Source organism: Vicugna pacos, chromosome 1 (genome assembly GCF_048564905.1).
Source record: "Vicugna pacos chromosome 1, VicPac4, whole genome shotgun sequence".
Lineage (NCBI taxonomy): Eukaryota > Metazoa > Chordata > Mammalia > Artiodactyla > Camelidae > Vicugna > Vicugna pacos.
Genome location: NC_132987.1, coordinates 102,678,176 through 102,693,800, shown reverse-complemented (window position 1 = coordinate 102,693,800; position 15,625 = coordinate 102,678,176). Strand labels below are relative to the sequence as shown.

The following is a 15,625-nucleotide window of genomic DNA, read 5'->3' as shown; positions in this document are numbered from 1 at the left end:
TAGTCAAATTGCTCAGAATACTACACTTGGTCATTAATCTATCTCTTCTTCCTTTTAAAAATATTATTTAACATCAACTCTTGCCTCCCTGCAAAATTGTGTGTGTGTGTGTGTGTGTTCACAGAGCCACTGCAGGACAAGCAAATGGTTTACTGAACTCTTTCTTTTGGAAAGCGCTTTGACTCAAAGAGCATTTAGCAGTCGATTCCTTTAATAAAGGTCTGTTTACCCTTTGTGGCAATACGAAGCTGATTTTGCCCTTTGAGCACAGATGAGTCACAAAGTTAGGAAAAGAAAGACTTTTGTTTATTCAGCAGCCCTAGAGGTTATCAATATCATTAAGGAAAATAAGAGATAAGAAACATTTGATTTATTGCACGCAGGCTTTCTGTATAATGATAGGATTTATCTGCTCAAAAAAAAAAAAACAAGACTCAGTGATTTCACTGGAACAAGTACTTTGAAATGAAAATGAAAATGGCCATTGTTTCTTTTTTTTTTCCCTAAAAGAAGAATTCTCATTACCGTAATAAATAAATTCAACCTCACAGCAGTGATAGAGATCATTGCTAAACTACTGAAATAAAAGCTTTAGCTTTCTTATTAGGTGAAACGCAAACGTTTATTATGGTTTTCCTGATTTCTACTATATAGCTCTCTTATCTCAACATAAACACTGAATAAGAAATAAATTTTAAGAGAATACAACTGTATGTGGATAGTAGGATATGTAACTCCTGTCCTTGCAAAGTGTAAATTATTAAATACAATGTATAATTCACAACTAAGAAAACATCTTTCATGCAGAGATGTTTCATTATGCCTGAGGATGAGCTAATTCAGTTACTTTCAACTCAGTGACAGAAAATTCCAGGTTTGCACTCTCTCTACCGAAATTACCTTACCTCTTCTACACCCTAAGCCAAATGAAATAAAGGCAAGTTTTCAGTCAAATAAATATTACACAAAGAGAAAGTTACACCAAGAGAAAACTCCAGTCTAATCAGAATTAAAACTATCTGCTATGCAACCAAGGATGAGAGGAATATGTGGACTTGAAGACAGAGCAACTAATGAACATTGTTCACCTCAGTTTATTTTAACCATACTTAACTCTGTCCATTTAAGAATTTGGGGTGTGAGGGTGGCTAAGGAGACAAGAAGAAGAAGAAGGGATTATGGATAAGGAGGGAGGACAAGCAGAAAAAGAAGGGAGTAAAGGAGGAGAAGGAGGAGGGGGAGAGGGAGGGAGCGAGGGAAAGGTGAGGGAAGATGCTCTTTTGCAAAAGTAGGGAAGCAATAAAATATCTATTTCTTCCCCCCCAAGAGTCCACCCAGATATTTTCCCGATCTATTTGGATATAAAGTTCTGGCAACAAAGTAAGATAGTTAAAACCTGGACCTGCACGTGTGGGCAAATGTGTTGTATTGTCTTTCCAACTGCAAAATAGTTCATAATGGTGTTGACAGAGGTGGTTATAGGGGTGGGGGATGGGAACTATATAAAAACACATCTGGGAAACAGATGTTTTGCGTTTAATTCCTCTCTCTGATACTAATATGCTATATAACTCTAGGCAAAGTTAACTGCATTATTCTGAGTCCCATTCTCCTTATTGCTGAAACTACAGTGTCGGCCAACATCAGATGTAAAAATGGAGTCAGTTCTTTTTTCTGGAGCTTCATTTTAAATGTGGGTTGAAGCCTGAGAGTTGTGGGCCAGTTAGGATTTTTTAAATTGCACTTAACAGGACACATGACAATAAAAGTGCCTTGAACAATAATTGTTTATCGTCTGACATCACAACAAATCTGGAGGTTTCATCAGAGGTTAATTCAGTGGTACAACGACAGTGACGCAATGAAGAATTTAGGTGTTTTCCTTCTTTCTCTATGCTATCTTTAGCTTGTCAATCAGAGCTTGCCTCATGGTCCCAAAATAAATGTAACGGTTCTGACAATCGCATCTAAACGCATTAACATTCAAGGAAGAGGAGTAGTAGTCCACCACAGGTCTTTATTTTATTAAATATGGAAATGTTTCCCAGACGTTTCCCATCAGTGCCCCCTCCTATTCCACCGACCAGGGCCTGGTCATGCACCTATGAATAAAACCATCATTGACACAAAGAATGATTGGAGAAGCCGTGACAAAATAGAGAGTTATTCTCAAATAACATTAGGGACTGTCTAGCACGGAAAAATTAACAAGTGTGGAAGAGTAGATAAAAACATTGTCTGTGACAAAGTCTATCTTGTCAAGGACAAGAGATTCGACAGGTCAATAAATCTGGGGAACCCTGAACTAAATAGTTACTAAGAAGCCTTGTCATTTACAAGATTTGTTTACTATGATTTAATCAAATGATTGAAAAGTTACACATTCTAACATTTAAAAATTATTAATAGAGGTGAAATGTGCAATTATTGATCAGAGTATCCTGCTAAGGGAATCACTTCTGCTAAACTGAACCTGAAAATTAGCACAGAAACTAAAAAAGAATATTCTACTGAGTGTAAATGCTGACCCACCACAATCTTTCAGGAGCATTTTGATCCTGTATATATTCATGAAGGGAAAAAGACATTTACTATAGGCTCTATTAAGACAGGTATACAGACTCTTTAGGAGTTGATGAAGACCTTCAAGAAACTCTTTATCTTACAGATATCACAAGGATATGAATCTAATTGCTTACATTTCAGAAACATACCTACAGGCAAAATTTTGTTCTTCTTAGTCTGCCTCTTAAGGATCCAAGTATACCCTGAGCTCTCCCAGCTTCCTGAGGGGTGCAGAATGAAGACCAGAGAGCTGGAGTTTGTCTCCAAAGTGCTTGTAGCCTAAAAGCACAGTAGCAAAGTAGAAATGGAGACAGAAGACGGAACATCTCTCAAGTATCCCTCTTGGGTCAAAAATTTATGCATTTTTATGATTCTTTAAAGTGTAAACAAATTACCACTGAAGAAAACTTTTAAGATGCATGTTTCAGAGATGAAGATGAAGTAAAAGGGAAGATAACTTGGGCCACGTAACTGAACTCTAATGTTATGGTCAGAGACGATGTAGGCAAGATAATCCAGCCTTTGACCATGAGACTGAATATCCCATACATCCCCAATGACCCACTTATGCTCGTCTTCTTTCTACTCTTTGAAATCAGGGCATATTTCTATATTTTTATTAAAAATAGAGAAGAAAAAGTAGATATAAGTCAGTTGCTGTAAGCTAACTATCAGGCCTTCATAAACTATATAGAAAAATTTTCTTTGAAATTGGTGAATCTACTTTAGACTTCTTCCTACTTAGAAGTCAAATGTTAAAAATGAAGGATCCGCACTCTTCACTTTTTTGAAAGAGTAAAGTGAGAATAAATGTCATGATGCCATGTGATTTTGTTTAATTTGACACAAATGACTCTGGCCTGGCTTAGGGATCAGTATGCTGATGTGGGACTCAGAAGTATCAGGGTATCAGGTTCTAATTCTGACTATGTTTTTGTGTTCTTGGAGAAACATTTAGTCTTTTCTTTTTCTTCCACCTGTGAAATATAGATGATATTTGACGTGCCCTACCTTGTACAGGTGTAATAAGGATTAATAAGAGGATAACTGTGAAGAATTTCAAAGACACTTGGCATAAACTGGGCACAAACCACTTGAAAGAGGCTGACTTTTTTCTCTTATATCACTTTTTGCTTGGCAGAAATGGCAGCATCACAGTCATATTTGACCTTCTCTTCATCCAGTGGGTGTCAGATGAAAATGTAAAAGAAGAACTTATTCAAGGCATTGAAGCAAATAAATCCAGCCAACTGGTCACTTTCCGTATTGATGTGAACAGCATCAATATCACAGGTATCTGTGAACATTATTTGATTTCTTTGATTCATTAAGCTATGAAATTAAAATTCTAGCTATATACCAGAGAGGCAGTGGGATTGCCCTGGACTTCAGGAACCTGTCTTATTGCCTGAGGTAACACATTTACATAAGAAAAGTGAAATATGGGAAAACTGTATTTGGAGAAAAATATCAGTGAGAAAAAGTTTGTAAAGTATCAAATATCAAAAGGGTTCTGAAAATATTGGCATGCATAAACGTTTGTGAGTCTGATGACATTTTTGGCATTGGCCAAGCACAACCGGACTTTGCAGAAACCCTCCACTGGAGAGTGATGCTCATTGCTTTCTGATAGAATCGTAGACATTATTAGATTACCTGAGTGGCAAGCCCAGTCTCTAACTGAGGACTTAAAAGGAGAGGAAGTAAAAAGAGAGGCTAATGAGTTTGACTAATCCCAGTTACTTTTAAAAAAAACTTTATTTTTTAAATGATAAATAGTGTTCAGATAAAAATAAATCAAAGGGGAAGAGATATAGGGCATCAAAAATAATAGCAAGACAATAATGTCCATGAGTGTTAGGTTATTATTGTAAATTTTCCATTCTAGTTATCCCTCGTTCAATTTAATTCAACGGACATTTACACTGTGTCCTATTTTGGTTGAAAACAATAGTAATTTGTCAGACCCTTCCAGATCCGCATTCTGTAATCTGTAAACCATGAGGCTAGATATGTTTTGGAATTCAGAAAACTTTAGATGTTAGAAAGCTGATCAGTAGATAAATATCCACTTTAAGTGGAATAAAGGCAAATTTTAAATCACCTGTTGCCAGTTCAAATAGTTTTGCTCCAGAATGAGATCAGTCAGTAGAGATTTGCTTCTGAATCAAGTATATTAAAACATGCAGATGCGTTTTGTTTTGTTTCGATTTTGTAATGGAAGATACTAAATCGAGGACCTCGAGTTCCTTTTCTCTATAGTACAGGTTCGTCGAGCACAGTTTACTTTCACCAAGTCTCCTGTGTGTAGTACGGTGCCTGTTCAGTAGGAAGTGGTACTGAACTAAAGTGCTACGGCTAAAGGGCTTACGTGCCCCTTCTAGTGATGGTTTGGTCCCCTCTGGCACAGCTGCTGGAGAAGAGACGGTTTTGGATCTTTGTCTAATTCAAATTAGCTAGAACAGGTGTTTTTCCTATCAACAAATTACTCCTGGCATCAATTCTATTATGTGGTATCTTTACTATCCCCATGTTGCATAGGTAAATTTTATAGAGAGAATATGTAGACGTTCTGGAAATTCATCAAATGCACCACAATCAAATAATAATGAAACAATTAAATAAATAGAAACATTCAGCATGAGACAGGATGAAATGGAAACTCTAAGAGATCAGATACTCTTTGAATAAATATTCAAACTGCACTCAGTGCTTTGTGATCTATTTATACCATAAGCTCTAATTTTGAATTAAACTTACTTTATTCCAGCATCTTTGGAGAATTTCTCTACAATAAGTCCTGCAACAACTTCAGGTCAGTACTTAAGGCATTTTAAAATATGTAACTTGGTGACCATAAAACTCCATAAAATGACGTTAGGGAAGGATTCAACTTTTTTTTCCTGATAACTCTTTCTGAGACATTTAGTCTTCACTTCAAAATGTAAAAAGCATACATTTGCTTAGGAATAATGTAGTTCATAATACTGCAGGGTTCATAACACCTAGTTACATATGCAAGGATATGCATTTCCAATTTCAAGGCTCCTTTCATATTTTAAATTCTATATACATATATGCATATATGGGTGGGTGTGTGTGTGTGTGGGTGGGTGTGTGTGTGTGTTCTCAAAATATATCTCTGTTCATGCAGCCTTGAAAATGAAGCCATGACACTTGGAAGGTCACTAAAAATGAGGGAAAGGAGTTTAAAAGATAATCAAATGATAACTTGCAAAATGTATTGCACTCTTTGGAGAGAAGAATCTAGGGCTTAAGTTAACTTTGCTCTATTCTGGCATTTTCTTCACTCCATCTTTCTAACTACAGTCAGTCACTACTACTTACGAAATTTAGAAATTCACTTTGTCTTATCAAGATCATACCGACTATTAAAAGGGTGCTTTGAGAAATTATCAATAATTTTAGAATTAACCTGAGTTACCTTAAACTGTAAAATCATTCCATTGCAGAAAAATTATTTAAATTGAAGTCAGAAGATTTGAACACTAATCCTTTCTCTGCCAACTACCAGAATCACTGGGCATTTCAACCTCTGAAAATCTGCTTCCTATAAATTGTGAATAATAAAATTTTTATGAATATTTCAGAAGTCATTCTTAATATAAAATTTATATAAAATGATTTTAATGTGTAAATTGTCATAAAACCACAAAGATATGACTTTCAGTATTATCTATAATCATGGCTGTTTTTATAATATTTGAAAAATCTATTTTTTAAAGTATCTACTTGGACTGGGTATACATTTTACAAACATTATCTCATTTAATTCTCAGAGTGATTCTGTACAGAGGTAATATTTTTTCCACCTAAAAATAAATAAATAATCAGGAACGTACCCAAAGTCACAGCTGCTACATGTCAAAATCAGGAATTAAAACGATTTCCTTTCAATTCTAAAGCCCATGGTCTAAGCGTATCTCAAGCTTCTATTTCAGATAACATTAGATTAACCTAGAACATTTAAGTCTACAGCCATTATGAAACTAATGAATCCTTATGTTTAGTTACTGAAAATTAAAAAACATCATCTATTTTATTTAAAGAATAAAAGATGACTTATAAATCTAGAAACCTCTGCTCTGTAATTCAAAGAATCAATAAAAATATAAAAGATTTATTTTTAGATCCCAATACTAATAATATATTCTTAAGTTAATAAACACTAATAATTCATGTAATTTTAAAAATGTCAAGTAAAATATTAAACAAAAAGAATTCCTAATAATCAGTTTTAAAATGTAATCATTATTTTAATGTCATTTATTTTTATAGACAAGTTAACAACTAGAAGTCCTCTGCCAACTCAAGGTAGGCTTTAATAATATTACTTCTCTTATTTTAAAAAAGTTTTTGCTAATGTTTCATTTTGGGGCTCCTGAGAATTCTCTGATAATATGGCAGTTAATAGTAACCCTATCTAATAGATTTAAAAAACTGGAGCATAAAAGTTCACAGTTTTAGCTTAAGATTCTACGAAAGTTAACAATGTATTTCAGCTAATTAATGCCTGGATTATCTGACCTCACTCCATTCCTCCATCTGTTAGAACCATGGTTATTATCTACTGCTAAGAATGCCACCAACAAGGTTAAAATGTTTGCCAGAGAGGATATAGGTTTCATCAGATGTGAGGGACTTTTTCTTTGACTATGCTCTCTGTATACAAATGGGAGATGCTTGCTGTCTCTTCTTAACACTGTATGTTGCCAAACCAGTACCAAAGTAGCCTTGGATTCATCCATCCAACAATTTTTCATTAAATGCCTACTTTGCTCCTGGTATGTCTTTGATGTGACAGTTTCTCTGGATTCTTAGTAATGATCTACTGAGCTTTTGTCTATCTGCTGGTTAACTAAAGTGTCTTCTCTGGTCCTAACTTACTCTTCATGTTAAATGATCTGGGTGTGTACCTAATCTCTTTAGATATACTCTGTAAAGGCAATAATGTATAGATCTTCAGCTCCTAAAATAACACCACCATTTTAATGTTATTAGAATTTGTATCAAATATTATATACACACAAGGAGAGAACACTTGTGAAATTATAAATACCCTCTTGATGAGACTTAATAATTCTTGAATAAAATGGTTGATGTGATGTTTGAAAAGCAAAGTGATAGTGAATCATTAATCAAAATGCTTTATGAAACAGATCTTCACATCTCTAAGCCCACAGAGGTCTTCCACGGTAAGATAAGCATGCCTAGGGTTGTATTTAGGTGTTAGCCACATAGTAGCACAAAAATAAAGCTGCTCTTGAGCCCACAGTCCCTTCTCCAATGTAGAAAACTATTTATAGCATCTAAAATCACCTTTCAACACACTTGCAAAAAATATTTTTAGGATGGAGAATAGCTAATTCTTTTAATCTAAAAATCAACTAAAAATAATTTTAACATATTTTGAGAGATTTATTTCTAAAACTTTAAAAGCAACAAATATCTAAATGAGTGCTCTGTTTTTTTATTTCTGTCTGTTTATTGATTCATTGAGTGATTCATATAACTCAGTTATTGAGGACCTCTCAGTTGTGTAAAATGCCCTAAGAGAACTACATGGAATGACTTGGGGGAAAAATCAGTGTTAAATCAAGAAACTCTTGGATTTCAAACAAGTTTTTCCCTTTACTATCCTGAAGACAAACCCACCAAAAATAAAAGAAGTGACTGAACCATATGCCTAGTTCCTTATGGGACAATTGATCCTGTTCAAAATGTCCATAAGACATTTGTCCACACCAAAAAGATCCTTGATAACTTGGCCCCATCCAAAACCATTTGTCATGGACCAAATTACAGTCATGGACATTTTAGATAGGACCAAATTTCAAGGATCTTTTGGTATAGACCAGATGTCTTAAGGACCAAAGATCTCAAGGACCGAAATGTCTTATGGAGCAAATGTCCTGTGGTCATTTTAGGCAGGACCAAATGTCTGCTAACAACCCAGTTTCCTCTGGCCAAAGGAGGTGGTGCCTAGAACAGAGAGCATGAGAGTAATATTCAACCCATGCTTTTCTCTCCTGGGGAGGGGAGCAGAAATCTCCTTTCCTACATGTAAACAGTAGGAATGGGATCAGTACACATTTAGTCCTATATTTTACACTTTATGTAGGCATATGATAATCAAAATGAAGACCAAAAAGTAACATGAAATTCTCAGTCACTGAAAGGGCATGGGTGAATCTACTTGTAACTGATTCCACCTATACATGATGTTTGGCAAGCTACCTAGTCTTTTTGAACTTTGTATTTGTTGTCTGAAAGATAAAGATTAAAATATGTACCTTAGAGAGTGGTCATGAAGAAGAGAGAAAATACAGACACCATTGTACTATCTCAATTAATGACGGACACAAAGGAGGGATATAACCTATATTAGATCCTTTTCCCTTCCCTCTTCTGACTTAGAAAAAGAGAAAAAAAGCAGTTGGATATTTCTTATAAAATGGCTTTTCAAAAAATGAACTAAGGTTAAAACACGATGATTGTACTTGGTCATGCTAATTTTAATCTGATCATTTATTTGAAAAAAACTTCCTTTTCCTGTTATTAGAGACTGTGTTGAATTACCTTAATCAAACCTCAAAGAAGTATATTAAAGTAAGTAGGTGGCAAAATATCACATTCCCTCTTTTACTGGATTGTGAGTCCCCAATCATCCTTCCCATTTACTCCTCTCATATGGCAAGAGACCGTAGATTTATAGAGGGGAAGGAGGCAATTAAACTTGAGAACCGCAATTTCCAAGCAGTAATTTATTATGAATATGCCTTTCAGGGATGTTAAGTTTATTTTCATTTTTATATGCCTGGAAGACAGAGTTTGAGAAAAATCAACAAATGCATGCATCGTATACCAGGCGTTAGTACTGTTATAAATTTTGCCGAAGAGAATATTTGGATGATAGCAGTACAAAGTCCATGAGGATTGTGTTCTATTGTTCAGCTGCCTTTGTTGCCAATTACTGTAAAGTTTTACTAACCCACTTGGAACACTAAGGGGAGAGATGGGAACTGAGGGTGCATTACACCAATTGATGTCCTGGCTGCTACAGAGTGCCTGGAGGGGCTCTTTGGGGCAATTGTTCATATGCTTGAAGGGTTTCTAGAAAATGGCCTGTTCTAGTCTTTTGTTGCTTACTGTGTAGGCAATGATCACAGAAAAACAAAAGTTTCACTATCATGGGCTTTCTCAGTCTCAAACAAAATGCAGTCCTGCTATAGTTCTACTATGTGGAAGGGTTTGGGAACTGAAGAAAAAGAACTGGCTGATTTAGTGAAGAACATGAAATTGGGTCAAGAGAAACTAAAGTAGAATTACGTTCCTCAGTTGAATTAATTGCCCCAGGACTAAGGCACAGCCAGTGTATCTGACATAAAAATGCATTTTGACTTTAAGTATTTTTTTCCTCTGCATTCGAGAGAACAACATATATATATGTATATATAGCTAAGCACTCTCCCCTAATTTAAGACATTCGGATGCACATGATATCAGAACTATTAAAGTATCTTTCCACTGTAATTTCATTTGAATTGAACAGCCATAGTCTTGCTAAAAAGGTTAAATTTATTCTATCAAAGTAGATGAGAATTTCTGTAAGGTGATCTCTATTTCTAATGCAGTACAATGAAATGAACTTAGTGTCTCAGAGCAAACGTTCATGGATTCAGATTACAATTTCATTACTAAGTGAGCTATAAGGACCTTGAGTTTAATTTGTCTCACTTTGGCCACCAAGCATTATTATTACCCTCATTTAAATCATAGGAAAAACAAATAAATCTAAGATTTCCAAAATACAATTTTCAAATTATAATCTTGTATATAACACTTATTGTAACTGGTTTGGAAGGAAAAAAAATAATGGATTTCAGTCTTTTTTGTCCCTCACAATGCTCACCACAGTGGCTGTACAAAATAGGTACAAAAGATTTCTCACCCTAAATCTCTGGAAATTATTGTGCTCAGCCTGAAATAATCACATTTGAGTGTATACTGAATCCTTCATAATGCAAATATAAATAGATAATTAAAACCTCCCATTTGCAGAATTCCAAATAATACTAATTTACTGGTGGGTTTTCATACTATGCAAAAAAATTAATATTCTGAAGATAAACAACCATAGAGACATAAAAATATGCCAGGTGTTTTCCCACTCAAGAGAACAGTAACTAATATTCAGGCAACGTGATCAGCTTCTAATAAACAGAATCAATTATTATTCTCTTTGTGTACATTTCCTTCAATAGGATTCCTTAGCTCCTTTCCTAAAAATTCCCTTTTGAGAAGTATAGGATAGATTTCTTAGAAAAGGAGAAACACTAGAGCAAAATTAAGGAATGGAATGGAAAGCTAAGTAATCCACAAGTCAAAGAACTCTAGTTTTAAGAACGGAAGGTCATTTCTACAAACTAGCATCTGGCTAATTTTTTCGTAGTTTGGTTGGAAATTGTAATGATAGATGTGCATGTAAGGAGATGAGAGGGAGACAGAAGACTAGGTAAAAATACAACCTGATAAAATCCTAAAACAATCCATCTGTATAACAAGACTACATTCATATTTTCCATATTGGTTTCAATATGAGGAACTTCTCTTTATTCACGGACCAAAACAGCTGAAGAGTGTTTATGCAACAAAGTCCAGAGAGATAGAGTGTACAATCTAAACAAGATTCTAGTATTTCCACCTTCGAGTCAGAATATTTCAGACTAGAGTCATTTTGTGATCCCCCCAGCTGTTGCGCTTACAGTCACTGTCATGACGAATGACCACTGGCAATGCAGCTGGCCACCCCAAAAGCAAAGCTGTCATCTTCGGCATCTCCTTATCCACCTCCCTCTATACAGGAGCACATTTGGTCACAAAAGCTCATCAAATCTACTTGTAAAATAGCAAGTGGAGTGAATATGCCCCGTCTCCTCTGCTAGTGCAAGAGTTCCAACCCTTAGCAACGTTCACCTTGACCATTTAAACAGTTTCTTAATTGGTCTGCTCCATTCACTTGAGTCTCCACTTAGTCCCAGAATTGCTTTATGAAACACGGACTGATCATATCACACATATATGTAAAAATTTTCAATGCCATTGCCTATAGAAAAAAATTTTTTGATATGTTACAAAGATTTTTTTAAAAGTCCCCCAAGATTTGGCACTAAATTCCACACCATAGCTTCAACAAGCATCCTACATCTAGATAAGTTAGACACCTCTATTTTCCATATATTAATGTGCTTCTGAGGCATCTCCATGTATGTCCCACATTCCTCTCTTCCTTGTGCATGTCTTAGCATCCTTCAAAACATAGTTTATATGAAGATGTTTTCAATTCCTGCCTCAGAAGAAAACTAATCCTTGGTGCAGTCCAGTTCTTGGTGCTCCCATATCACTTTTTTTCTATCTCCTTTTAAAAACAAATGATTAGTTCTGAACCAGTCTCCCACTAAACTCCACGCTCCATGATGATAGCATCTCCACCTTCCTCGTCTTTTTATCTCTATCCCTTAAAAACCCATGACATAAATAAGCAGAAAATAAACACTAGTAAAGTGAATGAACGATCATTAATTGAGATCAAAGGTCCCAAGTGGTGTCACTTGCCAGTGTGATTTTGAAGTTCAGTCTGTAGAGTTAAAAGCAACAGACAAAGACGTAAAGCATCAGAAAGTAAAGTTCCCATGAGAAGCATTAGGGCAGACAAAATTATAGTCTTAGTTATACCTGCAAATCTGTTCTTCTAGATGCTGAATAATTAGAATTCTATTAACTACTGTTAACATGAGACATAGAGTTTCTAGAATAATGTGCTTTTTTCTCATTTATTTATCAAGCATTAGTGGAATACTATCAACACGATGCCTTTCACGGGACTCAGTAATTGAGAATTCTCTTGATGAGTGTCTCATATATATCAACAGTTATAATATGCAATATGAGTTTATTCACTGTCATTTTTATCATTTTTTTATTCTCCTAAATGGGAGTATTCAGTCATTTGGGAGTGGCTCTTGTCTTTATCCTGTCCTATTTTAGATATTAGGTGCTCCATGATTTCCCCAATGGTTTATATCCGTTTTAATTGTAGCCAATTACAAAAGTCCAGTTTAGTTGTATATATACCCAGCAACCCTGTGCATAATGTTCCTAATTAAGTATCGCCTTAGCAGATTGATTACAGAAGCACTTTTCTTTTCCCAATTAATTTTATGGGGTATAAAGAGAAATTTCAGAATCAAATATATTTTTTCAGTCCAGCAGATGGCAGTGCAGTGCTGGTTTTAAGATTAAGAACAATAGCAAAAAATGCTATTGAGCTTAAAGACTTTCCAAAAACTTTACACCATCATTGTTATTCTAATCATAGACATAAGTATTCAAGTTCTCACATTTCTCGAAAATATAAAAAGATACGTGTTCATCTAGTGGGCATATAAGTATATTTTTAGAATTGCACCTAAATTTTCCAAGTCAAATTTTAAAGGTAAAATGTGTTTCTTAGTCCATCTTTATATTTAGAAAAGAGGAAGCGGAGCAGGTGAAGGACAGGACAGGCTGAGAGGAGCAAATTGATCAGATCCTGGACAGAGGATGGCATGGAACCCTTCAGGGCCATGTTTGCATCTCCCCCCTCCCTCACACACTAATAACTTCTGACACAAGCAAGGAGATATTGAACAGAAATAACCATTGGGTTTCTCTTGCTCAGTGCACTGGGGATCTTAAGTGTTTTATTTTACTATAAAATAGCTTTCTTTGACAAATTTTGGTCTGTAATATGGAAAACCTTGTCTTCAGTCACTATATTTTCAAATAGTAAGTTTTTAAGTAAATGAAGTGGCTCCAAGATACTGCAGATGATATGATACACATTTCAATAAATTGCCCGTATAATACATAACAGCCCTAGGAGGTATAAATACTGGAGGCTAAATGTCCAAACTGTAGTATTGATTTATCAATGTTAAAATCAACAAAGTAAATATCATATTTAACACCTATGAAGAAATATGTATCTTTTTTCAAAATTTAAAATTCTATATGTTTACAAATTAAATCGATTCATTAAATGAAATAAATACTTCTTTTGGGAATTGAAATACATGCTTATAAGTAAGTGTATATTTACCTAAGTGACGAAAAAGTACATAATAAATATCCAAACTTTGTACACATCTCATTAGTTGGAAATTAAATCTACTGTGCAAGAAACTTATAAATTGAATCTTTTTCTAAAGGAAACATCTCAATAGAGTGTCCACCTGATTCAAGGCCATGTGCTGATGCACTGAAGTGTATGGCAATTGATTTATTTTGTGATGGAGAATTAAACTGTCCAGATGGTTCTGATGAAGACCGTAAAATTTGTGGTAAGTAATGACCTTCCCTCCCCTCTCCCCTCTTCCTTTTCATCTTCTTCCACTGTGTACAAACACACACACACACACACACACACACACACACTCACCCCTCAGGTGCCAGAAACTACTGGAGAATGAGCTATCTCCATAGCCATGTTTATAATTTAGTCAAAAATCTAAAAAATAATTATATTAAAATTTTCTAAGCTATATCATATGATATTAAACATATTAATCGATTAAACCGAATTCTATTTGACAACTACAGAAAAACGCTGTGGTTAACCCTGTCTAGGGGAAGACAGTGACATTATTTTTCATCCCTTATTAAACTATTATGAATTTGGACACTTTTTCACCTTCATATCATAATATCTGTCATTTTATTTTTGCCATTTTAGTAGTCTCTAACTCAGTAATCACCACTCCTTAATTTCAATTGTTGCTTTTATTCACCTTTTGGCCAAGAAACAAAACACAGACAAAGAGTGTACCTGAGTTGCACTTCTGTGAATAAGGAAAATCAGTTATGAATAAGATCTTCATGTCTGATGAATTTTAAAAACCTGTGTTTTCTTTGTAAATTTTGGCATCTGTTTTGAGTGCTAATAATTTTTTAAAAATCACTATTATTGTTATTATTAACTAACACTTAAGTAGTACTTACTATGCACCAAACATGGCATATCCATGGCCGATCATCTAGGTGATTTAAACATCTTTAATCTTTGGCTTATTTCTTCATTTTATAGCTGGGTAATGAAAGATTACCACATAGATTAAGTACAGGTTGGTAAGCAGTATGAGGAACTAATTACATAACTCCAGCCTATAATTTGCTCTTGAAAAATTAAACAGCAGAAATCAATTTTTTGGTGTGGTTTATGGTCAGTTTAAAAACTGACCACGAGCACTATTAGTTCCTGAAATGTGTAAAGGCTGTAGATACAATTTGCTGCACTTGGTCTCCTACTATTTGTTACACTTTGCTCTTCTTGCTTGACGTTAACTGAAGAGGAATGCTCCAATGCCAACCGAAGTTGGAGAAATTAACCTCTCCACTTGGTACATACTTGAAAAGACAGGCAGTCGGTCCGTTTCTCAAGACCAACTCAAAAACTGGCATCTTGACCAAAGAGGCTTCTAGTAAGCAATCCCAATTCAAATGTTCTTGGATAAAATTCAGACTTCAAAGTTTAACCACACACTTTGAAGTGCACTCAGAGCATATTGGAAGAAAGTGCAGGCTACAGAATTTTTTTAATCTATTTTATATAACCAAGGTACTCAAAGAAGAAGAAAGCAATATATATGGGGGGTTTTTTTTGTTTTTTTGTTTTGCTACGGTTTTTAGGTGGTTTTCAAAACCTTGTCAGAGAGTATCTGAAACAAGTGTGCCATCGTGAGGTAATAAAGGCGATATTGACTTTTATTTCAAAAATAATATGTATCAAAGTTAGACATGGACTTTCAAGCCTGTGTAATGATGATCAGTAACTTTAAATGGGGGAAAATATATAAGATGAATTAAATAATAAGAAAATGAACCACACCTCTTATTTGCTCACTGCTGTCACAGAGTTTATCATTTTCAAAATAAATTAGTATCCATGCATATCAAAAAATAACCATAGAAATATTCAATGATAAGTTATAAGTTATCCTAA

The 15,625-nt window shown here is 34.7% G+C and overlaps 1 protein-coding gene across 1 annotated transcript in view; it reads left to right on the top strand.

Annotated features, from left to right (window-relative positions):
• TMPRSS15 (transmembrane serine protease 15) overlaps nucleotides 1-15,625 on the top strand; it is a 106,367-nt gene that overhangs the window by 5,735 nt on the left and 85,007 nt on the right. The window contains exons 4-7 of the mRNA XM_006216760.3: nucleotides 3,707-3,858; nucleotides 5,336-5,380; nucleotides 6,865-6,900; nucleotides 13,836-13,967. Of these exons, the coding sequence (XP_006216822.2) occupies nucleotides 3,707-3,858; nucleotides 5,336-5,380; nucleotides 6,865-6,900; nucleotides 13,836-13,967 (365 nt within the window). The remainder of the gene's footprint in view (nucleotides 1-3,706; nucleotides 3,859-5,335; nucleotides 5,381-6,864; nucleotides 6,901-13,835; nucleotides 13,968-15,625) is intronic.